The sequence below is a fragment of the Oncorhynchus keta genome, chromosome 10 (genome assembly GCF_023373465.1).
Source record: "Oncorhynchus keta strain PuntledgeMale-10-30-2019 chromosome 10, Oket_V2, whole genome shotgun sequence".
NCBI classification, from domain to species: domain Eukaryota; kingdom Metazoa; phylum Chordata; class Actinopteri; order Salmoniformes; family Salmonidae; genus Oncorhynchus; species Oncorhynchus keta.
This window is the reverse complement of record NC_068430.1, coordinates 56,535,648-56,562,112: the sequence shown is the minus strand read 5'-3', so window position 1 is coordinate 56,562,112 and position 26,465 is coordinate 56,535,648. Positions and strand designations below refer to the sequence as shown.

The 26,465-nt window shown below is 45.1% G+C and overlaps 1 protein-coding gene across 1 annotated transcript in view; it reads right to left on the bottom strand.

Moving 5' to 3' along the window:
• The window catches only part of LOC118389002 (plexin-A1-like), a 302,199-nt gene that overhangs the window by 5,461 nt on the left and 270,273 nt on the right, over window positions 1-26,465 (bottom strand). Inside the window, exons 18-29 of the mRNA XM_052527317.1 lie at window positions 26,247-26,465; window positions 24,698-24,841; window positions 20,758-20,992; window positions 17,262-17,404; window positions 15,169-15,425; window positions 12,686-12,752; window positions 11,647-11,793; window positions 11,154-11,313; window positions 10,899-11,002; window positions 5,148-5,244; window positions 4,601-4,791; window positions 1,704-1,873 (exon numbers count right to left, since the gene is read on the bottom strand). The exon at window positions 26,247-26,465 is cut by the window's right edge and continues 18 nt beyond it. Coding sequence (XP_052383277.1) covers window positions 1,704-1,873; window positions 4,601-4,791; window positions 5,148-5,244; window positions 10,899-11,002; window positions 11,154-11,313; window positions 11,647-11,793; window positions 12,686-12,752; window positions 15,169-15,425; window positions 17,262-17,404; window positions 20,758-20,992; window positions 24,698-24,841; window positions 26,247-26,465 — 1,934 coding nt within the window. The remainder of the gene's footprint in view (window positions 1-1,703; window positions 1,874-4,600; window positions 4,792-5,147; window positions 5,245-10,898; window positions 11,003-11,153; window positions 11,314-11,646; window positions 11,794-12,685; window positions 12,753-15,168; window positions 15,426-17,261; window positions 17,405-20,757; window positions 20,993-24,697; window positions 24,842-26,246) is intronic.

Below are 26,465 nucleotides of genomic sequence, written 5' to 3'. Positions count from 1 at the left end.
CTTTTACTTTCTTCTCCAACACTTTGTTTTTGCATTATTTAAAACAAATTGAACATGTTTCATTATCTACTTGACGCCAAATTGATTTTATTGATGTATTATATTAAGTTGAAATAAGTGTTAATTCAGTATTGTTGTAATTGTCATTATTAGAAATACATTAACATTATTATTTTTTGAATAAATTGGCCGATTAATCGGTATTGGCTTTTTTGGTCCTCCAATAATCGGTATCTGCGTTGAAAAATCATAATCGGTCGACCTCTAATTGAAACATTCACAGTGTAGGTTGGAAAAAGTACATGAACCACTAGGCTAATGACTTCTCCAAAGGCTAATTGGAGTCAGGAGTCTGCTAACCTGGAGTCCAATCAATGAGACAAGATTGGAGATGTCGGTTAGAGCTGCCTTGCCCTATGAAAACAAAATCAAAAGTTGAGTTTGCTATTCACAAGAAGCATTGCCTGATGTGAACCATGCCTTGAACAAAAGAGATCTCAGATGACCTAAGATTGAGAATTGTTGACTTGCATAAAGCTGGAAAGGGTTACAAAAGTATTTCTAAAAGTCTTGATGTTCATCAATCCACGGTAAGACAAATTGTCTATAAATGGAGAAGGTTCAACACTGCTGCTCCTCTCCCTAGTGTGTGGAGAAAAAAAGGCACAGCACACCAACATCAAAACCTCATCCCAACTGTAAAGTATGGTGGAGGGAGCATCATGATTTGGGGCTGCTTTACTGCATCAGGGCCTGGACATCTTGCTATCAGACAGAAAAATGAATTCCCACGTTTATCAAGACATTTTGCAGGAGAATGTAGGCTCTGTCTGCCAATTGAAGCTCATTAGAAGTTGGGTGATGCAACAGGACAACAACCCAAAACACTGAAGTAAATCAACAACAGAATGGCAGCAACAGAAGAAAATATGCCTTCTTGAGTGGCCATCAGGGTCCTGACCTCAACCCGATTGAGATGCTGTGACATTAACTTCAAGAGAGCAGTTCACACCAGACATCCGAGGAATATTGCTGAACTGAAACAGTTTTGTAAATAGGAATGTTCCAAAAGTCCTCCTGACCGTTGTGCAGGTCTGATCCGCAACTACAGAAAACATTTGGTTGAGGTTATTGCTGCCAAAGGAGGGTCAGCCAGTTATTAAATCCAAGGGTTCACATACTTTTCCCACCCTGCACTGAATGGTTACACGGTGTGTTCAATAAAGACATGAAAATGTATATTTGTTTGTGTGTTATTAGTTTAAGCAGACTATGTTTATCTATTGTTGTGACCAAGATGAAGCTCAGATCAAATGTCATGACCAATTTATGCAGAAATCCAGTTATTTCCAAAGGGTTCACACTTTTTCTTGCCACTGTAGGAAGACGTGCTCATTGTAATGGCTGGAATGGAGTAAATGGAACGGAGTCAAACGTGGTTTCCATGTTTGATGTATTTGATGCTGTTCCATATTCCATTCCAGCCATTACAAATAGCCCATCCTTCTATAGCTCTTTCCACCAGCCTCCTCTGTCCCTAACACTCAACCCCAAACACTGCCAGGAAAAACACTATTACCCAACTTCTCTCACACAGTGTCACATATACACTCTTAGACAACCTGCCTCACATACACTTGCTCTTCCTCCCTCTGTCACGCACACACCCAACACGCATGCACAAACTGCCCTGACCCACTCACCAGTTGCTCTTCCACGTGTGCCGTACGTCCGAGTCGGAAATGGAGTGTTTATCGGCCTGCTCGTCCAGGAAGTCAAACATGTACTTGATGGCGAGTGGCAGGGCGCTACCTCTGTGGGCCGTGCTGAAGATAGTCTCAAACAGGTCGTCCACAAACTTCTGCAACGTACCCTGGGGACACGAGAAGGAAGATGGTGATGAATCACAGACCTGGGTTAAAAAAGTATTGGTTTTCTTTCAAATACTTGGAGCATTTGATTGAGGCTGCTTGGAGAGCCAGATTGGTGGGGTGTGCACTCTGCGGATGAATGCACTTTTGGGAAGAATCGAAAGTATCAGGCACTATTACAATAAGATGAAACTACACTTGGCCAAGTCTCCTGTTGTCCTCCCACTTGCGTTAATGATTAGAAACTCTCCAACCCCCATATTCCTAACCTTGCACTTTTCTACCTGAAGTAACAATGGAAATCACAAGATAATGAGAAAAGAACAGGGGAGAGATATTGCAAGGGTGAGCAGAAAACGCCTTAATGTAGTTAGCGCCTGTAAATGACTGCATGGTATTGTGGGGCATTCTGCGCCTGGTAGATGATATGCTACCAACAAGGCATGGAGGAGAAGAAAGTAACAGGCTGATGGTTAATAGCATAACACCGGCTCTAGTGCTTAATACTAGTGTCACTAGCACCAGTCTCAGTAAAACATGGGCTGGGCTGCATTCACATTGTGGAACGATCAGATAGAAGCAATAGCCTTCTACCTGCAAGAGTATTTCAATCTGGAATGTTCGGTACGACGCACCCTTACGAACGCAACTCTGGACAGCAAACCTGGGCCCGGTTACTTGAAGGAATGCACATTTTTGTTCTAGCCCAACACAAACCAACTCATCTGGAAGCGCTTGATTCAACCAAGGTGTGTTTTATAGCTGGGCTAGAACAAAAATATGGACATCCCATTAATCAATTCAAACACTGCCTTGAGGGTACCGATAAAATGTTCTAGGTCCTAGGAGAAAGCAGCCCCCCATCCCCGGGACCCGATTCCAGCTAACACCAAACAGCTCAATAGCCAAAGGTCAGGCTGCTAATTAAGACACAATGTAGCGTTTGGGAGCTGCACCCCCTCATGCAAAAGGTTATGAAAAATGTTAATGAGCCTCTGAGCCAGTCGCCTGGGAAACAAAGGTCAATGAGTGAGCTGGCTGCGGGAGGAAAGCGGTCCGAGCTTGGACAGTGGGTGTTGTTTTTCCTTTATTGGAGGAGCTATCCCTCCTTTTATAGGATAGCTGTCGGCAAAGTCATTAATATTCATCAGTTACGTCGGGTGATTGGTTGAGCCTTCTTGGGTGTGAACCGTCATACAGACGCGCTGCAAAGCCGCCTGTTTAGCTTCCTCGCCGGCATTAGCAGTAAGCACCGAACGACCTGGGAAACCCAGCTTAATTCATTGTGAAATGAATAAAAGAGTCACCAGCGAGCTACCAATATATTTCAGTTCCACTGCCTGATCATTCAGAAAACGTGTCCCCCCTTGTTATTTTTACCTTTCCACAAACTGTCTATTGCTTGATATGAGCAAGTTGACCAAAATGCATCAAAGAATAAGACAATTAGTTGGCTAGATAGGGTATAACACGGGGAACCGGGATCCCGGTACATTGATTTAAACCGGTGTTGAGCCTAGGGCCTCTATATAGACTAGGCTATTTTCCTATCATCCCAATCCCACTGAAACCAGAAATTGCATAAAAAAATCCTAACTTTAATCTATAATCGACAGGTGGCATTATCAAAGCACGTCTCGCCTATGCATGTCAAAATAAAGCCATAAAATGTCCCCCGCTTCTCTGCGCTGTCTCGTATTGCTGCCAATATGAGCGCTTCGGTAGAGAATGTGTGCTCAAGAAACGGTATGAGAATAGATATGGATATTTTATTAAACAAAGTTGGTCCCCACCTTGATATTTAAACAATTTCCACTCTTCATCTCTCCATTATTCATGAGCTGATCTGATATCTGTATAATCATCAACTTGATTTAGCCAAATAGGAGATATTCTGTCATTCGTTGGAGGTTATCTAGCAAGCTTAGCAACTTTGGTCATTTGACTCTCGTTTGACTGCCGTTACAAAGTTTGCATGATTCGGCAAACGCTATGACCTACTCGGGGTGCGCTCTGTGTCGAGCCTACTGCCAAAAATGCGTTGAATTAATTGAGGAACATGATGACGCTCTGAATTTATGAATGACCAAAGTTCTTCTATCATTACTAAATATCAGTTTCACTTGCTGTAAAATCTTTACATAGTGGTGCATCCAAGACGGCAATGTGACACATCAACAATCTTATTTTGAGGGAACCCTGAGTAACCCTACCTTGGTTTTAAAACGCTTTCAAATGGGCAATTCTGATTGTTAACTTATTTCCCAGGTATAGAAACTCTGTAGATTTTCAGAAAATGTTTAATCCCTAGTGTGAATCAGCATGCTAGCTACATTTCAGTCAGTAGCCATCTTTCTGAATGTGGTGGATACACTAGCTATGAGTTGAACATATGTGGCTGAAAAGGAACTAGTAGCCAGTTGTTGTTGCCCATGGTGGAATCATATGTAACCAGCTGGCTCCTGAAGCCTATGTGACATGTCGATGTGCCCATGAACTCCAGAGCCTAGACGCAGTTTAGCTAATGTCAGCCATTTTTTAAAATAAGAAAACATGGCTTGTAAAGGGCTCGCTAACAAGCCCTTTTCGGTGACCATGTTATTGGGGTGCAGGAATATTAGTCATTGAAGTTCGTGGTTACAACTAGTTTTAGATACGAGGGGAGAGAAATTGTCTGCCATTGTTTTGTGCAATGCTGTGGAGAGGGGAAGTGTCTAACTTTGTTTTACCTTGGTGGCGAGCAGGCGGGTCAGGTAGATCTCAGAGACCATCTTGCTGCCGCGATCGCCCTCACGCTGGTCCGAGTGGTCGTGGTTTTTGACCAGGTGCCACAGCTTGGTGCCGCTCTCTAGGTCGGGCGTGATCATGGGGGTGCGGGAGCGCAGGCTGTCTGGACTACTGGCCGTCCTCAACATACTCTCTGGACGGGAAGATGGGGTAGAGGGGACATGGTTCGGATTCAGATGAATGTATTATGTGACATTTGATAGAGATAGGATATGAGAGGAAGAGAGGGGATCAAGAGAGGGGGGAGGGGGTAGTCTAGTCACTTACATCACTCTAAAACCTTACTGTCAAGACTTGGCACGCATGCATCATTTTTATTGATATTTCTCATGTTTAGCAGTGCTTTCTGAAACATATTCACAGAAAAACACTTTTTTTCCACTAATTGGTGTTTTGTCCAATCAGATCTGAAAATTGATTGGTCAAAAAAACAGTTAGTGGATAAAAAAAAAATAGAATTGGTCTGCCTGTCTAAACGCAAACACACACCGTATCTGCTGAGTGACTTGGTGAAGGTGGAGGAGTTGGAGATGTTGTAGGCAGAGTTCTGCTTGGGCACCAGGGCAATCACTGAGCCATCCGTCACCTGGGAATATAGGCAACATCAAAACAGTTAGAGATATACACTCACCGGCCAGTTTATTAGGTACAGCCCCGTTCACGAAAATTGATCGCTTTTTAAGACAGTGAGTCACGTGGCCATGACTTGCTATATAAATCAGGCAGACAGGCATCCAGCTACTGTAAAATGTAACGCTATAATGGGCTAAATGAGTGACCTAAGTGACTTGGAGCGTGGTATGATCGTCGGTGCCAGGCCCGCTGGATCCAGTATCTCAGAAACGGCCGCCCTCCTGGGCTTTCCATGCACAACAGTGTTTTGGGTTTCCAGAGAACGGTAAGACAAACAAAAATCATCCAGTAAGCAGCAGTCTTGTGGGCGAAAATTGCGGTTCCGCCGTCCAATCTGCAGCAAATGCGTGATGCCATTGCGTCAGCATGGACCAACATCGTTAAAGAAGCATTGTCTGTAATAAAAGCCCCCATTGCAACAGACTCTTCGGTACCTGATAATTTATTTAGTGTTGTTTACATTGCTTCAAATGATCCAAAAAATGATATTGTAAACAAACAGCACCTGTTTGGCATAATATGCACGCAGCGCCTGCCCCTTACCTTATTTTTCTTGATCAAGTATTTTTTGTCAAATTTATTCCACACATTTGACTTCCCTTTACCCCCTGAGCAACCAAACATTCCCCCAATTTCATGTTTATTTGTCACATGATCTGCATCCATTTTGCTGTATTACGGTATTCGCTGTTTGTTATTACCAATGTATGAACATGATTATGACGTGTTATAAGTCAGGCCCTATTGGTCACGCGCAGGCGATGCACACATTAGTCACGTGAAGAGAGACATAGGGATCGTTTCCCCGAAACGAGGGATTTCGGTAACATCACTTTTCAGTCAGAAATGGTTGTAATTATGATTTTTTTTCATTTGCCCTTTATTTAACTAGGCAAGTCAGTTAACAAAGAACAAATTCTTATTTTCAATGACGGCCTAGGAACAGTGGGTTAACTGCCTTGTTCAGGGGCAGAACAGATTCGATCTTGCAACCTTTCGGTTACCAGGCTACCTGCATTATGATGCAGCTTCAGCAACACAGACAGCATGATAAACACTGCTGATGTTCTGTACTGGTCACTACAGCAGGGAGGAGAGCAAAAGAGACAACGAGTGCTAGTCACACAGTCTCTAACTGTTATTTAAAAAAAATAAAAAACATTTTTTACAGTGCAGCAAGTCTCAGGTCGACCCAGCACAATCAAATCAGTTGCGGTCCGGCTCCCTCTAGTCATCTGTGTGTCTTAATTATTTCATCAAACACTGCTCTTAAAGCATCAGACAAGCTCAGTGGATATAGCGGATTTGGTTCCAAACACAAAGGATGTGTCTATATATGGAAAAATGCACGTTTGGAAAAGACTTTGGTCGATCAATTCTTTTTTTTTTTTAGTCGGAGTCAGTACTACAAATCCCGAAGCTCAATGACTGACGTTGTTATTGGTGTGACAGCAAAAATATGTTTATAATCAGCAGACAAGTAGCATGAGAGTCGTTTCACGAAACGAGTCCCTTTTGCGTCCCTTTGATATCTGAAGTAATTGTGCACCATTATTGGATTTGAAAAGCCTGTTATATGAAGTGAAGTGCCCTTTATTATGGACCACATGAAAATGCAATAAATATGATTTTTTTAATATGAATAAAGACTTGCTAAAGGGCCAAAATGTTGGAATGTCCCTCAGAATTCCCTTAACATTTCTACCCACTTAAACTCAAAGCTTCTCCAAGTTTTCACCTATCATTGTAAAGCCCATTATTTTGTTACTTTGGGAAAGTCATTCCTGGAAGATTATTATTTATTTAATGTGATTAGTGATTCATTTTCAGGTAAACATTTTTTTTTTTAAAACCTGTCCCTCATTTCGAGGTCAAGCATGTTAATTAACGTGCCCTGAACTCAAATGTTTATATGGTAAAACTATTTATTTTTAAATACTGAAGAAAAAAAACATTGAACATCTACTAGTCAAATCATAGTGTAAAAGCAGGTGAGCTGGTTCTACTGTTTTTGGCTATTTTCTGGTGTTTTTAAGTGGGTTGAGCATAACACGGAAACCATGTTCCCCATAGACATGTTTTAATATACAATTTTATCTTTTTTTTGTGAAGCTTGCATTCAATTGCCCCTCCCTGTTGCACACAACACACTTCCATTCCCCCTGTCACAAGAAGATTTATGGCTGATTTAAGATTAAGATGCACACATTTTAAATGGTATATCGTATTTGTGCATCTCGGAGCGATGTTCTATCATTGTGTTCATTTGGGATCTATCGCATCCTACAGCTGTCCCAGAGAATGTTTGGAATATTTATTTATTGCACAGAGGAACACATTGACCAATAGAATAGGTCAACTTTTGTGCTATGGGGGATAATAAACCGTCCCTTTTTCAGGACCCTGCCTTTCAAAGAAAATTCACAAAAATCCAAATAACTTCACAGATCTTCATTGCAAAGGGTTTAAACACTGTTTCCCATGCTTGTTCTATGAACCATAAACAATTAATGAACATGCACCTGTGGAACGGTCGTTAAGACACTAACAGCTTACAGAAGGCAGGCAATTAAGGTCACAGTTATGAAAACTTAGGACACTAAAGGGGCTTTTCTCTACTGATTCTGAAAAACACCAAAAGAAAGATGCCCGGGGTCCCTGCTCATCTGCGTGACCGTGCCTTAGGCATGATGCAAGGAGGCATGAGGACTGCAGATGTGGTCAGGGCAATAAATTGCAATATCCGTACTGTGATACGCCTAAGACAGTGCTACAGGGAGACAGGATGAACAGCTGATCCATCCTGGTTTATTTTAACAGCACTGAGATATCAGCTGATGTACGAAGGGCTATATAAATACATTTGATTCGATCATCCTCACAGTGGCAGACTACGTGTAACAACACTTGCACGGGATCGGTACATCCGAACATCACACCTGTGGGACAGGCAACAACAACTGCCCGAGTTACACCAGGAACGCACAATCCCTCCATCAGTGCTCAGACTGTCCGCAGTAGGCTGAGAGAGGCTGGAATGAGGGCTTGTAGGCCTGTTGTAAGCCCGGTCTTCACCGGCAACTATGGGCGAAAACCCACCGTCGCTGGACCAGACAGGACTGGCAAAAAGTGCTCTTCACTGACGAGTCACGGTTTAGTCTCACCAGGGGAGATGGTCGGATTCGCGTTTATCGTTGAAGGAATGATCGTTACACCGAAGCCTGTACTCTGGAGCGGGATCGATTTGGAGGTGGAGGGTCCGTCATGGTCTGGGGCGGTGTTTCACAGCATCAGCGGACTGAGCTTGTTGTCATTGCAGGCAATCTCAACACTGTGCGTTACAGGGGAGACATCCTCCTCCCTCATGTGGTACCCTTCCTGCAGGCTCATCCTGACATGACCCTCCAGCATGACAATGCCACCAGCCATACTGATCGTTCTGTGAGTGATTTCCTGCAAGACAGGAATGTCAGTGTTCTGCCATGGCCAGCGAAGAGCCCGGATCTCAATCCCATTGAGCACATCTGGGACCTGTTGGATCGGAGGGTAATGGCTCGGGCCATTCCCCCAGAAATGTCCGGGAACATACAGGTGCCTTGGTGGAAGAGTGGGGTAACATCTCACAGCAAGAACTGGCAAATCTGCTGCAGTCCATGAGGAGGAGATGCACTGCAGTACTTAATGCAGCCGGAGGCCACACCAGATACTGACTGTTACTTTTGATTTTGACCCCCCCCCCTTTTGTTCAGGGACACATTATTCTATTTCTGTTAGTCACATGTCTGTGGAACCTATTCAGTTTATGTCTCAGTTGTTGAATCTTGTTGTGACCATACAAATATCACACATGTTAAGTTTGCTGAAAATAAACACAGTTGACAGTGAGAGGACATTTCTTTTTTTGCTGAGTTTAGATTGACATAGGCTAGTGCTTTTGCTGTTCGTTAGGCCTATTAATCATGTTGGCTGACAAAAAGTAGGCTAAACGTGGACAGTTTTAACATCTTCAACATGCGCCTTGGATCTCAATAAGAGGTTGTGTCCCCGATGTGTCTTCATTCTTCATTCACTTGTAGCTGACTCTTAGCTGAAATGCTTGTGAGCAGGACCCGATCACTTGACAGACATTGGCTACATCTGAGAGAGCCATGTGAGTGAGAGGTGGATCTTAGCAAGGCAGCCGGGAGAATGGAATTATAATTAGCCTATTATATTCAGCCCAAGGGCACAACGGCCACTTTGGCTGCAAAAGGCATGGATTTGTTTTAGGGGGCATTATGGCCACTCAAAGGGCATGCCGCCAGGAAATTCGAGGCCTGGTGTGAATATTATCAAGTGCTTGTCAACTGGTGAATGAGAGACTGATGAGCTGTGTGCAGCTTGCGACTTTTTTCAAATCATCATTAGAGTCCCATCATGCAGCCATGGAATGTATTAAACATCAACACATATAGCCCAACGTTTGTACTATTAAAGTTGCATAAATAACTGCAAATTAGCATATAGGAGGACCAGTTTCTCTGTTAACCGCTCAACACAGAATAGCTGCATGTGTGCACTTGCTTTGAAATCGTTTGGAGAAAATATCCTTTTTATTTTAGTAAGCTATGATACATTGAATTCCTCATACTATAAAATAATAAAAAATGTATGCCATGGGAATTCCAAGCAAATCTTGTCTGCTAAATGAACTAGTGTAGCACACAGTCTTATCGCATAGCCAGATCAGGGCCTAACATAAGGACAACTCAGAGTATGCTATTCTGTTCTTCTGAAATATACTACATTTTCTTCATATCATGCTTCTTTAGACCTGTCTAAAATACATAATTGATTTATTGTGATGGTGTAGGCTATATTAAATTGATTTTTTTTAACTTAAAAAATATATGTAGATGTTCCAACAGTCTGCATAAATGGCTTGTAGGCTATGCGTGGAAGCCAGGAGATGCTAAGCGTGTTAATGTTAATTTACAGTCAATTACTGTGAGACCGGCAGTTATTTGCTTGACAATCACCGGCAGACAGATTTCATGACCGCCACATCCCTATTCACACCCTTTGACTTCTTCCACATTTTGTTTTGTTACAGCCTGAATTTAAAATGACTTAAATTGAGATTTTGTGTCAATACCCCATAACGTAAAAGTAATTTTTTAATTGAAAAAAACAACAACAAATTAATCAAAAACGAGAAGCTGAAATGTCTTGAGTCCATAAGTATTCAACCCCTTTGTTATGGCAAGCCTAAATAATAAAAAAATGTGCTTAAAAAGTCACACAATAAGTTGCATTGACTCTTTCTGTGTGCAATAATAGTGTTTAACATGATTTTTGAATGACAACCTCATCTCTGTACCCCACACAAAATCCTAGAGAAAAACGTGGTTCAGTCTGGGAAATTGGTGATATGACACCCATGAATTTGTGGCTGCAGACACCAAGTGATGTTCGAGTGGTATCCTACGTCGATGCAGAACTTTTTTTGTAAATCTGTAATTGTAAAGTATAGACTACAAATAAAATGTAATTGACTGACTGATTGATTGATTAAACGACATGACTTAGTCAACTTTGAGATCTAAACCTAAAGCATGAGAGACTTGCCTGGTAATGGGCCAGTGTGTTGAGTCTCTTCCAGTCGTTGTCTATCTTGGTGGTGACGTCCTCGTCCTGGAGGATGATCCGGGCCATCCTTCCCTGACGCCACTCTGAACACAAACATAGGGGACAGAGAGAGGGGTGTTAGTGTGTGTGTCCGTGGGTCTGCATGCACTCATTTCTGTGTGTGTGTGTGTGTGTGTGTGTGTGTGTATGATGCATACACAGGTGTGTGTGCTCATAAGTGTGTGTCCTCCTCACCTAGGTCCATGTCTCCAGCCTTGGGTCTCTGGGAGTAGGGACTGCCTTTGTACACCGCGTCCAGCAACTTCTCCTTCACCTGAGTCACCGTGTCACAGTTCAGCCCCTTCACCGTCACCTCTGGGGCATTCTCGTTCTCCGGGTTCACACAGTGCAGGGTCTAGAGGGTGTGTGGTGTGGGGGTAAAGGTCAAAGTTCAGTTTGGGAGGGGGGGAGGGGTGTCACAGGACTAGAGGCTTGAAGCAGAGCGATTCGTGTGGGCATGTGAGGTGACACGGTGATACACGACAGTTCAGCTACTATGTTTCATATGACATACTAACCCATATTATACTGTTATGCCAAGTCGCTTTATTGATGTCTATGCTATTCTAGCTACTATATTACCGAGCCAGCCAGACCAACGGTTCTCAGGGCAATGAATTGATGCAGTGAGATAATGTCAAAGTGTTCTGTTTATTTTTGTGATTCAAGCTGTGACTGCGGTACTGACCAGGGTCTTGTAGTCAATCTGCTGTCTAATGAGCTTGTCCTCGCTGAGGGAGTAGCGCGCCTCTCCTGTGATGGAGTCTATAGGCCCCTTCTCCATCTGCTGCTTGATGGCACAGTACAGCATGAACAGAGGCTCGCCAGCACACTCCTACACACACAGGGGCAAAGGTGAGAGGTCACTTACACACACAAATGCTCTTGCAACATGTCACTGATGCATACACACAACACTCATTTCGGTATTTCGGAAACAATAGGAAATAGAGTAGTCTTCAAACGCAAGACAACAAGTATGCTCACTCACTTGAGAAAGTCAAGTTTGATAATGCAAGAAAGGTAAAATTAGTGCAATCCAATCTGCCGTTAGCCACAGTGCCTATGGCACTGCTAAACGATAAGGTCGTAGCAAGCCTCCCACGGCTATTTGCATGGTGACAAGTGACCCACTCCCGGGTAGCAATTTCTCCCCTGTGCATTTTAACCCGGGGAGAAACAGCATTTAATAGGGTAGAACGTTTCAAAATGTACACTCAGCTTGGGGCCAACGTTGAGAGAACGCTAGTGGCAGTTGATGGAGGAGTTACCAGAAGGTTAACGAGTCAGGAGCGAAAAAGCACTCTGCTGCGTGAAAGGTGTCAACGAGGCAATGAGAGGTTGGCTAGCGGGGCCTCTGGTTTTTCTCCTTTCCTCGCCTTGTTCCTTTATCGTTCTGACTTCTGCCGAGCATAGTGATTCTCACCTCCAACTCTTGCTAGTCTCGTGCTAGTTTCTCCCCCTGGCTTCACCTTTTTCTCCATTTCCTCATATTTCTCTGCTCCTTCCACCCAGCTGGTTCTTTACTTTTGCGTGTTCCCTCTCTTTTCCTTGAGACTTGAGTAGACGTACCAATTCAGAGCAGAAGAAAGCGTTTGCAAAGGAAAGCAAAAACAAGCCTTTCTTATTGGTCAAATCCAGGTCGTCCTTCACCTGTTTCAGTTAGTTTTCTTCACTTTGGTGCCTAATGAACACGAAACACGTGCTTGCGTCCCTGACAGACTTACCTTGAGGAACTTGTAGAGGAGGAATGTGAACCAGTTGGTGAGCATCTTCTCAGCCACCGACTCAGTCCTATGGGGACGGGGGGAGGAAAAGGAAGATTGAGAGAAAAACGTTATCTTCTGAAATGACAAAGGTTTAATGGCAACAACATAAATCAACACTTGACTGGCAGAGGAACAAGGGTTGGAGATTTTGGAGTGAATTCTGCCTTCTTCCTCCTAGTAACAAGTGACCAACCTCCCCCCCTCGGGCTAGTAACTGAGAGCAAATACACACAATTTTTCCCTGAGAAAAGGTATTTAACACGGAAGTTCACTTCAAAGAGCTTAACTTAAAATTATTCCACAGAATGCTGGTAGGCTATATCCTTCAAACCCCCCTTCTCTCAGCACACAAACAAATTAACTCAAATAACAAAACCCACATTTCTTTTTTCAAAGCAAACCCAGCAATCTTCATTAAAAACACAGCAATTAGTCTAATTCGTTAACGTCTCTTGCTAATCACCAACCTGGCTCGTAATGAGGAGCCTCCAGAAAGGTTCCCCCCTCCAGAAAGAAAGTTAAAAACACAAGTAATTAAAAGGCATTGTAATTAACGCGACTTACTACATTTAATTTGTTAACAGCAACGAGGGAAGTGTGTGTGCGCGCGCGTGTGTGTTTGTGACACGGTATGAAAGGAAGGGACTTATAAGGGGGGAAAGCTTTGTTTTCTCACCCCACCCCCTCTGTCCCTCCTTTTAGAATCAGTGCTGCCGTGCCCTGAATAATACATTTCCAGAGACTATGATTACTCAGAAAAGGATGAATCAAGGATTGTGTGTGTATGTGTGTGTGCCAGCTAGCAGGTTATCCAGGGTTGAGACTGGGAGCAGAGATTGTGAGAAGAAAAGTCATGAAGTCTTTTTTTTCTATCCTAGAAGTCTGTTCAGATTTGTTTGATGTGGGCAAAATGTGTTCTTTTCCCTTCGCATAGATGAGAGGTAGATGGATTGAAAGTAGAGTGGACCAGGAAAGAACATGCTTTTGGCCACTACCTGACTTAATACTTGGGGACTGGTGAACACCAACTCCTTACTAATCTGGTGTGAGTGAGTGAGTGAGTGAGTGAGTGAGTGAGTGAGTGAGTGAGTGAGTGAGTGAGTGAGTGAGTGAGTGAGCGAGCGAGTGAAAGTGTGGGCATGTGTGCGTGGATGGAAGTGTAGTATAATTCATAATGAACATGGAAAATGTTTTGGAATAGTGTCGTCTAAAACCTAAAAAACACCAACACACAAAGGGAATTCTGTAGCTCAAATATGTGTGTCATCTTCATAACCAGGACAGTATATGTGCCACATTCCTCCAGCGGGGCTTTTAGCAACATCATGCCAATTTCACCGCCGCAGCAGACTGGCTCAAAGTCATCTATTTGATTCGATTTTAATTACATATCTCTCAATGGAGAGGGAAAAACGTCCCCTTTTCATGATTTCATGTTTAATTCCTGTGTATCATTTCTCTCTTTTTCGCTCTATCCCTTTCTTCATGTCTCTCTCTCGGTCTTACCCAACTGATTACCAGTCTCGGTCTCCCCTGGGATATTTCTCCCATTTACTCCCTTAACATTCCATTCTCTCGCTCCCCAGTGCCGTGCACTCTCTCTCTCTTGACCCTCCTCTACCTCCATCTTTCTCCGTCTGTAATCTCTCATTCGTCCTCCCACTAGCACTCAGTCTCTCCCTCCCTCCCTCTCCTAGTCACCTTTGTCATTCCCTCTCTTTCCATACTCCACAACCCCTTCCACACTCTCCCCATCTCGCAGTCTTCCTCCCTCGCTCTGTCTCCCTGTATCTCTCTCCTTACCCCCACCTCTTTCCCTCTCGTCCCCCCCAACCCCTTTCCCTTTTCCCTCTCTCTCTGTCTGGCTCAGTGGTCCTGTCTGCCCTGTGGCTGGCTGAGTGGCTGGGCCTCCTGTGGGAGTCAGTGGGTGTGCTCAGGGGTGTAATCCTTCCTGACAGAGACAATGCTGAGGTGGAGGAGAGGGGGAGAGAGAGGAGAGGTAGGCTACAGTTACTGTCTGTCAACAGCGGCCCTCTTTAGTCTAACACAGGTTAGAGTGGATAACTGATAACTAAAGAGGCTAAATGATAACAAAAAAACGGTTAACCACTAAGCTATGGCAGATCAATCCGCTCTCTTTCCTTTCTACCAGGCTCACTTCTACACCTCATAGGCTACGCAGACAGGGTGGGTTGGGCTAGCCTAACACAGGCGGAGCGTACTGTCGAAGGAGAACCGTTGGGGGTGGTACTCACTTTCCAGGTTCTTGATGATTATATAGCAAAGCCCAACCCAACCCAACCACACCCCAACCTAAGCGGATCGCACCTTCTGAGAAGCAGCTTGGGGTGGTTCGTGCTCTCTGGGTCCTAACCCTCTCTCCCCCCACTGCTACACAGATAGACCAGCCCAACACAACACAACCCAATGGTGGACCGTACCTTCTCAACAGTAGCTTGGGGTGGTTCTTGCTCTCCAGGTTCTTGTCAATTAGATCTGAGAGGAGCTGTTTTAACACCCCTGTGGCGTACTCCATCTCGCCCTGGAGCGCAGTCATGACCAGCGACGCCACGTTGCCGCGGTCTCTCATGGAGAAAGAGCGTTGAGCTTCTAGCGTGCGGATGAAGGTCAAGAGGAAGTGCTTCTTGGTGAGCAGCTGGCCAAACAGGGTGAGAGCCTTCTCCACATTGGCCTGAACCTATCAGAGAGAGGGGGCAGAGCAGTCTTTGAGGTACAAAAGACCCAATATCACAGACGCCTGGTCGCGGACACAGGCACAAACTTGCACACACACTCTCCATGAAGCTGTATGAATCAAACAACTACCACCCCCCAATAGAACACCAGGTTATTTTGAAAGCAGCCAGTGGTGGCTGGTTGTCTTGTAGGAAGGCGAAACCTGGTGGCGTGACGAGAAATCGTATTGGCGCACCACAGTTGAGGCTAATCGCATCTGGGATACAAATGAAAATCCGATGCTAGGCGCCAGACAGATGTGCAATACAGTTCATAGCTAGTAGATATGCCGCCTGTCACACTCCTCTCTCTCCTCACCCCTCAGAGCTGATGACGTACAATACATGCACCATCCAGAAAATGCATCTTCTTATAAGTCTATGTATGTATGCACAGTTGAAGTCGGAAGTTTACATACACCTTAGCCAAATACATTTAAACTCAAGTTTTTCAAAATTCCTGACAAAATTCCCTGTCTTAGGACAGTTAGGATCTATTTTAAGAATGTGAAATGTCAGAATAATAGTAGAGAGAATGATTTATTTCAGCTTGTATTTCTTTCATCACATTGCCAGTGGGTCAGAAGTGTACATACACTCAATTAGTATTTGGTAGCATTGCCTTTACATTGTTTAACTTGGTCAAATGTTTCAGGTTGCCTTCCACAAGCTTCCCTCAACAAGTTGGGTGCATTTTGGCCCATTCCTCCTGACAGAGCTGGTGTGACTGAGTCAGGTTTGTAGGCCTTCTGCCCACAAATGTTCTATGGGATTAAGGTCATGGCTTTGTGATGGCCACTCCAATATCTTGACTTTGTTAAGCCATTTTGCCACAACTTTGGAAGTATGCTTGGGGTCATTGTCCATTTGGAAGACCCATTTGCGACCAAGCTTTAACTTCCTGACTGATGTCTTGAGACATTGCTTCAATATATCCACATCATTTCCCTCCCTCATGATGCCATCTATTTTGTGAAGTGCACCAGTTCCACCTGCAGCAAAGCACCCCCACAACATGATGCTGCCACCCCCGTGCTTCATGCTTGGGATGGTGTTCTTCGGCTTTCAAGCCTCCCCCTTTTTTCTCCAAACCAAACAATGATCATTATATCCAAACAGTTCTATTTTTGTTTCGTCAGACCAGACCACTGAAATTGTGATACAGCGAGGTATACGTGAAATGATCTGTCTGTAAACGATTGTTGGAAAAATGACTTGTCGTGTACAAAGTAGATGTCCTAACTGACTTGCCAAAACTATAGTTTGTTAACAAGAAATACGTGGAGTGGTTGAAAAACAAGTTTTAATGACTCCAACCTAAGTGTATGTAAACTTCCGACTTCAACTGTGTGTGTGTGCTCGTGATAGTATTGTAATAGGTTATAGGCCATGCTATCTTGACTTGATGATGCAATGTGGCGCAGTTGAGTGATCGATACGTAACCTCTCTTGGGTGGTGAAATAATGGAATAGTATGGAAGAGTGTTACATTGAATGTGTGAGCCCTGTTTCTCAGACTCTGGACATGCTCTGGCCATCTATCAGTCTCAACGTTTCCACAGAGTGTTAGAAAGGTCTCCGGGCCCGTATTCACAGTGTTCCAGAGTAGGAGTGCTGATCAAGTGCTTATTAGATCATAATAGGCCTATCAGATTCTATTAGGATCAGGAGGACCTGATCGTAGATCAGCATTGCTATGGGGTTACTATGTTTTGAGTACAAGCCCCCCCACCCATGAGAATTACATCACCCCTAAGAGTCCATGCATAATTGGAACCCTGGGCGTTACTGACCCGTACCTCCATCTCCTTGAGCACGGGGTGGTCCTCGATACCGGGGAAGAGGACCCTCATGGCATAGGTTCTGTAGTCTAGGAAGGGGATGCCAGCTCCGTCCAGCTCCTGGGTCAGCTCATGGATGTCTGTCTGCAGCTCGGCAAAGGCTTAGGAGAGAGAAGGGAGGGAGGAGTAGAGAGGCACAAGGATAGTTAATCTATTGTTAATGTGCGTACAGAACGGCATTGACAGTTTAAACATTGGTCATGTGTTAAATATGTGTCAGTGTTGTTGTAGGATAAAAGCTAAACATTTTGGACTGATTTTACGTGAACTCGGGTAGAGTAGAGTGTACACCAAGAGCTGGAAGAAATATGGACACACACCTACGCAAACACACATTTCACCTCTCTCCATACCGCAGAGCTCCCCACGCAGCAGAGTGGCCGCATGATATATCCTAGTGTGTCCCACTGTTCATACACATTCTGCTCTCTACATGAGTGTCCTGTGACCCATTGTAGGTCCCCTTCATTTCTTTCAGTGGCATCTAAAGTCGGTGGCCATGATGTGCTTTGAAAGGCTGGTCATGGCTCACATCATCATCATCATCCCTGAAACCCTGGACCCACTCCAATTTGCATACCGCCCCAACAGATCCACAGATGACGCATTCTCCATCGCACTCCACACTGCCCTTTCCCATCTGGACAAACGGAACACCTATGTGAGAATGCTATTCATTGACTACAGCTCGGTGTTCAACACCATAGTGCCCTCAAAGCACATCACTAAGCTAAGGACCCTGGGACTAAACACCTCCCTCTGCAACTGGATCCTGGACATCCTGACGGGCCACCCCCAGGTGGTAAGGGTAGGCAACAACCAACACTGGAGACAATCAGGGGGTGCATGCTTAGTCCCCTCCTGTACTCCCTGTTCACCCACAACTGCATGGGCAAGCACGACTCCAACACCACCATTAAGTTTGCTGACAACACAACAGTAGTAGGCCTAATCACCGGCAACGACGAGACAGCCTATAAGGAGGTCGTCAGAGACCTGGCAGTGTGGTTTCAGGACAACATCTCCCTCAATGTGAGCAAGACAAAGGAGCTGGTCGTGGACTACAGGAAAAGGTGAGCCGAACAAGCCCCCGTTAATATTGACAGGGCTGTAGTGGAGCTGGTCGAGAGCTTCAAGTTCCTTGGTGTCCACATCACCAACAAACTATCATGGTCCGAACACACCAAGACAGTCGTGAAGAGGGCACGACAACACCTATTCCCCCTCAGGAGACTGAAAAGATTTGGCATGGATCCCCAGATCCTCAAAAACTTATACAGCTGCACCATCGAGAGCATCCTGACCGGCTGCATCAAAGCCTGGTATGGCAACTGCTCGGCATTCAACCGTAAGGTGCTTACTGCCCAGTACATCACTGGGGTCAAGCTTCCTGCCATCCAGGATCTCTACACTAGGCGGTGTCAGAGGAAGTCCCCAAAACATTGTCAGAGGGTCCGGTCACCCAAGTCATAGAATGTTCTCTCTGCTACCGCACAGCACACGGTACCAGAGGGCCAAGTCTAGGTCCAAAAAGCTCCTGAACAGCTTCTATCCCCAAGCCATCAGACTGCTGAACACTTAATCAAATGGCCACCGGACTTTTCACATGGATAACTTGTTCCACCGCACATTGACTTGGTACCGGCACCCTCTGTATATAGCCTCGTTACTGATATTTTGTTGTGTTACTTTTTATCTTAGTTTGTTTACTTTGTAAATATTTTCTAAACCGGCGCTGTCGGTTAAGGGCTTGTAAAGTAAGCATTTCACGGTTGTATTCGGCGCATGTGAGAACTCTGTGTGAATAACCTCTCCGTCTCTTGTCGTGTAATCTTGACTAAATAAACCCCACAAACAAATAAGGAAATAAACACAGTCCGATCGATCTCTCGCTCACATATCGTTTTTCTCTGTCCTTCTTTATCCACCTCCCTGTGACCCCCCCCCCATATCGCTCTCTATCCATCTTACCCGCTCTCTGTCCCTTGATCCATCTCTCCTTATGCCCTTTTCTCCGTTTCTGTGTCCCCTCATCTCTCTCTATCCATTTCTACCTGTACCTCCCTTTCACATACCCTCCTACCCTCTATCCATCTCTCGGTTGCTTTATCACACCCTGCTTCTTGTCCCTCTATCCATTCGCACCTGTATCTCCCCCTCTCGCTATCCATCTCTCCCGTCTCTGGGGCTCTATCCATCTCTCCCTATGCACCTTTACCTATCTCTCCCTGTCGCTCTCCATCCATCTGTGGTGACTGTGGGGGACAGACAAGGTGGTGACCCCTGGATGGACAGTGTGGCGAAGATGGCGGCCAATCGGTGTCTGTTGCCATGTGGCGGAGATGGGCAGAGATGGCCATTGTGATGACAGGGACCACAGCCCGGTCTCCTGCACTCTTGTGTTTTTTTAACTGTACAATGCATTGTTACTAAGAATGCCTCATATCACACCAGTCTTGCCAGCCTGGGTACCAGTCGGTTTTAGCTGACATTACACTCAAGTCATTCTTTGGCAAATGACACAGAGTATAAGGAGTGGAATGTTAGATAAACAGACCGGTACCCAGGCTACAGTCTCGCTATCTTGTGAAAATATTTAAGCACGGGATGGGCTACTTCTAGGTTCTCTAAACTGCAGAGCAGATGCTGCAGTATGATTCCCCTTATGGCGCATTCAAATCTACACACTATCCAAATCTCTCACTCTCCTTACGGAATCCTAAAACCTCTCTCTACTCTCGTGCTCCCATTCTCTCCATCTATCTTTAAGGAAGCCTACAATCAAATCTACTCTATTTCCACTCTCTCCCAAAACAGATAGACAGACAGTATCATTGGCCTCCCACCAGATCAGGAGTGTGCCAAATGAACAAATGTTAATGTGAGAGCACGCGTTGCAGACACCTCTCCCCCTCTCCCGCCCTCTCTCTCTCTCCCCAGCTCTTCCACCCCCTTTTCATATCTCTCTCTCTCCCTCCCTCCCTCCCTTCCTAAAACAGAAAGGCCATCCAAGCAGACCTCGCATTGGGGAGGAACCCAACATCTGGCGCCGGGCGGCGGAGCCCCGATCAAAGTGTTCTTCTGGATGGGTACCAAGAGCAAGCAGCACCCCGTGGGAGGGCCATTTTGTGTGTGTGTGTGTGTGTGTGTGTGTGTGTTTTTGGATGGAGAGGAAGTACATGGATATTGAGCTTGTCCTGCTCTGCCTCTAGAACGCCGCTCTCCTATTTCGATTTGTTTTGTATTCTCCTCAGGAAGACCACGATTCAGCGACTGTTCGTGTGCTGGGCTGGAACAGATGTCTGCACCACCAGTGCAGTAGCCCCTCAAGTCGCGAGAAACCTGGCCTACTTTTTGTTGATTGACAGCTGTTGCTTAGCCTCCTCGTCCTGAATAGGTCAATGAAGTTGAATTTAATTGAATTTAATGTAATTGATTGACAGGTGTGGCTTACCTTCCTTGCACTCCAGCGCCACCCGGGACTCCAGGTTGTCCATTTGGAGCTGCAGGCGTTTCAGCGTGCGGTCGGCGTCCCGCGACTTCCTCTTGTAGGCGATGAGCACGGCGATGATGACCAATAGGAGCAGGCCGCCACCCCCTCCGATGCCGATGATGGCGGGCAGGGTAAGCAGGCTGTCAGAGTAGATCTGGATGGTACCGGGGGAGTACTCAAAGCCCCCAACGCGCACCTTGGGGGGGTGAAACACACGGTTTTAGATTCTTCATAGGACAATACCTTTAAAACACACATTTCAACACAGTCATATGGTGAATTAGATGTAATTTAGCAGAAATAGAGTGTACACACACACACACACACACACACACACACACACACACACACACACACACACACACACACACACACACACACACACACACACACACACACACACACACACACACACACACACACACACACACACACACACACACACACACACACACACACACACACACACAGGACTTCCAGCTCTTTGTCGCTGCTATTTCCATCTAGTTATTCATTACCTCCCAACCCTCTCTCAGTGAGGAGCTGTTAAAGGGAAATGTCAATATTTTTCAACTTCATTTTCATAATTTCCATCACTACCATCAACATATGTAATAAAAAAGATTGAGTGTTTCTGTTTTGCAGTAAAAAAATAGAGAAAGATAAGTGTTTCCAATGACATCATCGGTGTGATTGGTGGTGATGTTAACTAATTATGAATAGGCATTGCCTACTAATTGGTTGATGTCATTAAAAACACTTTTATCTTTATATTTTTTACTACAAAACAGAAACGCGCAAATGTTTTAAATGATTATTTTTGTTGTGTATTTTTGTATTTAAAAAAATATATACTTTGACGTTGGGGTGGGGCTGGAGATTATAAATACGAAGTACATTTTTGAAATGTCCATTTAACAGCCGTAATTTGCACAGGCAGACCCCAACAAGCCATGTAGAGTCTCTCTCACACCCCAGTGTCTGTCACACATGCTAGTGTTACGTTCCCCAGCGAGAAAACCAAAACCGTCACTCAAACAGAAGTGGGAAACTAACAGTCACTGACCAACAACCAAAACAGCTGGGGGTTTAGGAGGGGTTTTGAAAGACACTCTTGAGGGTGTCCAACAACGGGAACCTAAAAGACACACACCATGAGCCCCTCTAAATGTTCCCAGGACGAGAGAAACAAAAGACAAAACACACACCAAACAAAGACAGGAAACAAACTAAAAAGGTGGAGCAAAACTAAATATTGGAAGTCAGACAAAGAAATGTTTTTCGAGATATCAAATAGGGAGCGCCAACTAAAAAGGTGTTGACCCTCCACTTCACTCAAGACAACAGAAACACCTTCACACTAACAAGATGGCAACCAGCACAGGTGCAACACATGCTGATTAATGAGTCGACACCAATCGGTGCGCCCTACGTGCTGATGAGTACAAGTCCAACCTCAAAACAGAAATTGACAAACCAAAGCCTGTAACACGAGCGCCACACTACAAAGCTGGTGTATGTGTGTGATAGCGTGTGAGCATATTCCAAACCTAGTTGAATACGTTTCCTTGTCACAACGCCCGGGCTAGAAGAAATAGTCTCACCTTCGCACAGTGTGAATTACACAAGCCCTAGTTTCAACTACACTGAACAAAAATATAAACCGCAACATGTAAAGTGTTGGTCCCATGTTTCATAAGCTGAAATAGAAGATCCCAGAAATGTTCCACATGCAAAAAATATTATTTCTCTCAAATGTTGCGCACAAATTTGTTTACATCCCTGTTAGTGAGCATTTCTCATTTGCCAAAATAATTCATCCACCCGAAAGGTGTGGCATATCAAGAAGCTGATTCAGCAAAAGCATTGATAATTACACACCTGCACCTTGTCCTAGGGATGATAAAAGGCCACTCAAAAATGTGTAATTTTGTCACACACCACAATGCCACCGATGCCTCAAGTTGTGAGGGAGCGTCCAATTGGCCTGCTGACTGCAGGAATGTCCACCAGAGCTGATGCCAGAGAATTTCCCTACCATAAGCCACCTCCGAAATCGTTTTAGAGTATTTGGCAGGAGGTCCAACTAGCATCACAACCGCAGACCACGTGTAACCACTTACGTAACCACGTGTAACCACTTACAGCCCAGGACCTCCACATCCGGCTTCTTCACCTGGGGTATCGTCTGAGACCAGCCACCCAGACAGCTGATGAAACTGTTGGTTTGCACAACCGAAGAATTTCTGCACAATCTTTCAAAAACCGTCTCAGGGAAGCTCATCTGCGTGCTCGTCGTCCTCACAGGGTCATGACCTGACTGCAGTTCAGCGCCGTAACCGAATTCGAAGGTCAGCGTTTGCCTCGCTGATGGCCACTGGCACGCTGGAGAAGTGTGCTCTTCACAAATGAATCCCTCTTTCAACTGTGACGGGCAGATAGCAGACAGCGTATGGCATCGTGTGGGCAAGTGGTTTGCTGATGTCAACGTTATAAACAGAGCGCCCCCATGGTGGCGGTGGTGTTATGGTACGGGCAGGTATAAGCCACAATTGCATTTTATCGATGGACAGAGATACCGCAACAAGATCCTGAGGCCCTGTTGTCGTGCCGTTCATCCGCCACCATCGACTCATGTTTCGCCAGGATCTGTACACAATTCCTGGAAGCCGAAAATGTCCCAGTTCTTCCATGGCCTGCATACTCACCAGACATGTCACCTCATTGAGTATGTTTGGGATGCTCCGGATCGACGTGTACAACAGCGCGTTCCAGTTCCCGCCAATATCCAGCAACTTTGCACAGCCATTGAAGAGGAGTGGGACAACATCCACAGGCTACAATCAACAGTCTGATACAACTCTGTGTGAGGGAGATGTGTTGTGCTGCATAAACCACACCAGATACAGATCCACGTCCCTTCCTTTAAAAATAAAGTTATCTGTGACCAACAGATGCATATCAGTATTCCCAGTTTTGTGAAGTACATAGATTAGGGCCTAATACATTTATTTAAATTGACTGATTTCCTTATGTGAACTGTAACTCAGTAACATCTTTGAAATTGTTGCATGTTGCATTTGTATTTTTGTTCAGTGTAAAATTACTGTCAAAAACTAGGCTACGAAGATGCAGCTCCAATTCCTTTCCTTGTCACAACATTGTGGTAATCAGTGCAGAAGAAAAGGAGACGAGGAGAGTCTAGAAAAAACATGAAGTGTATTGAGATGCACCCTTGGTAAAACCCTTTCAAATCAAGAACATACCGCTATAGGCCTTGAATTGTAATTTGCCGGCCAATATCGATCAAACACCACATGCAACCGAGGGACTGTAAAAAATATAGACATGGACCTCTTTGACCATGCGTCATTTCTGGGCTGCATTGGATACCAATGTCTACGCAAATCCCTGCAGAAATTGTCAGCCAAATTCAGAATTGAATTCATCAAGTTGCTGTGCCTACGAACACAGTCAACGTTACGCACCGGAAGCCTCAATGTGTGTGGATTTGTATGCGAACGGGAAAAAAAGAACAACGCAATGGAGAGAGAGAGCGTTCGTCCAAAAGAAGAGTGGAAGAGACGGCGAGAATAAAATGGTCCATCCTTCTGATGCTCTCTCCATCTCTTCTACTCTTCCTTTGAACCGAATCCAGGCAAAGGGAACAGAGGAAGGAATAGAGGGATGGGGGATATGGACATGACAAAAGAGGAGACCGGACTGTCATGTGATACTAAAAGAGTATAGAACACAAAGAGGACGTAAAGAGAGAAAACCGAGACGAGCCATAAACCAGAGAGATGAAACGTGTTTGCGACACAGTGCGATCCAGTGACGCTCAAGACGACACACAGCACAGCCCAACCCAAAGTCGAAGAGGCTTCAGTAGAGTACTTACGGTGACTTTGTGCTCTCCCGTGTGGTTGGGCCACTCACAGAGCAGCTGGCTCTCTGACAGGGTGAGGACACAGGGTGTCTCTCCGATCAGGACCGTGTAGTTGAGACGAGCGTTACCAGGGGCTGCCGGGATTAGGTTCTTACCCTAGGAGAGAGAACGCGACAGAGACACACAGCTCAGGAGAATGCATAGGAACGCATATGCGCACACACACACACACACACAACACAAACTCAACACCCACGCACGCGAACACACCCTCTCACCTCTAACCGTCAGTCACGTGCATACCTATTTAATCATACATAGAAAGGGGGTGATTTCTGATGATCAAGTCCTAATTCCACAGATGCCGTAGCGAGGTCTTATTAGCCACAGGCAGTTCTTTAGTAAAGTCAAGACCCAGCGTAGGGGGACCTGGGATTCTGGTGTCGTTTAGTTGAGCCTGACGGGGGCTTTCGCGGCGTCTCATTGGCCGAGAGGGAACCAATTTAGAGGGATAAATAAACCCACGTCTCTGCCTGCCCCCCCCCCACTTACCCACGAGGCTTTGCGGGGAGAGGAATTAATTGCTTGGAAAATCTGATGCACATCTAATTTATCCACAATTATTTAATATGATGCCAGTTTAATGTGCGTCCCCCTCCCCCCCTCCCCCCGGCTTCTCAGAGAAGCGGAAGACGCAGCAATCAAAGGATTGTAAGGGTTCATTATGGAATCTTTATTTAAACTGTGAGGGTCACAATTTTCTCAACTTCCCAGCTCGTTTCTGATTGGCTATAAGGAAAATAAAGCTGATTTCATATAAAATATCCATGATATACAGTACCACGGTGGAGTTTTTTTTTTTCTCCAGAGGAATGGCTTTGAAGTTCAAGGAGAGAGGGGAGATGACAAAATAAGCGAGTCAGTATATAAGCGCAAGAGGGATTCAAAGGCTCTGGTATAAAGTTACCATTTGGCTGTGAACTTGCTCTGACGTTATCTGACGGGGGAACAGGTGCAAGTGGCACATCTGCGTTGTATTCGGATGATACCTTTCAAAGGGCTCTCGGCCTATCACAGCAGGGGACGGCACAGGTAGCGCCTTTTAAGGTGATGTCGGATCTCAAAGCGTTCTTTTGGAAAGGCAATAGCTCAAAGGGTGGTAGGGAACAAATAAATAGGACAACCATTTCTGATGGAAGGTTTTAAGAGAAAGAGGGCAATTAAAATTGACAATCAATGTCATTTCATAAATAAATTGGACGCAGCTGCGAAGTTTTAACTCTTTTCTAACCTGAGTCGGTTGGGTGAGATTGAAGTCTACAATTTGACGGTTACAATTGAACCTGGAGGCCTTCATACGGTGTAATTTCTCCTCCCTGGGAGAGATTTAAAATATATATTTTTAAAGCTCCTCCAAACTTGGCCCCACGCTCCACACAATAACACTCCTCCACACTGGTAGTTTCCTCAGAATCCCTCAACTCCACTCTAGGACTCCCCCCACCACCACAATCCTGGACGTTCCTCCCCCACCCTGGTCTCCAGTCTCCATCAGTCTCACCTTGAGGATGAGTGGGGAACTGGGTTTGAGCTCCAGCAGGCCCGTGGGACTAAGCGGCTCTATCACAGGATCCGGGTAGAAGCTGAACGTCTCGTTGACAACCAGTGTGGCGCGCACGTCGTCCATAATGAAGCCGATCTCGTCGGGACCGCTGCCCGTCTCGGAGAAGCCCTTCTCAGAGACGGCCACAGAGGGCGCCAGACACACCATCACTGTGTT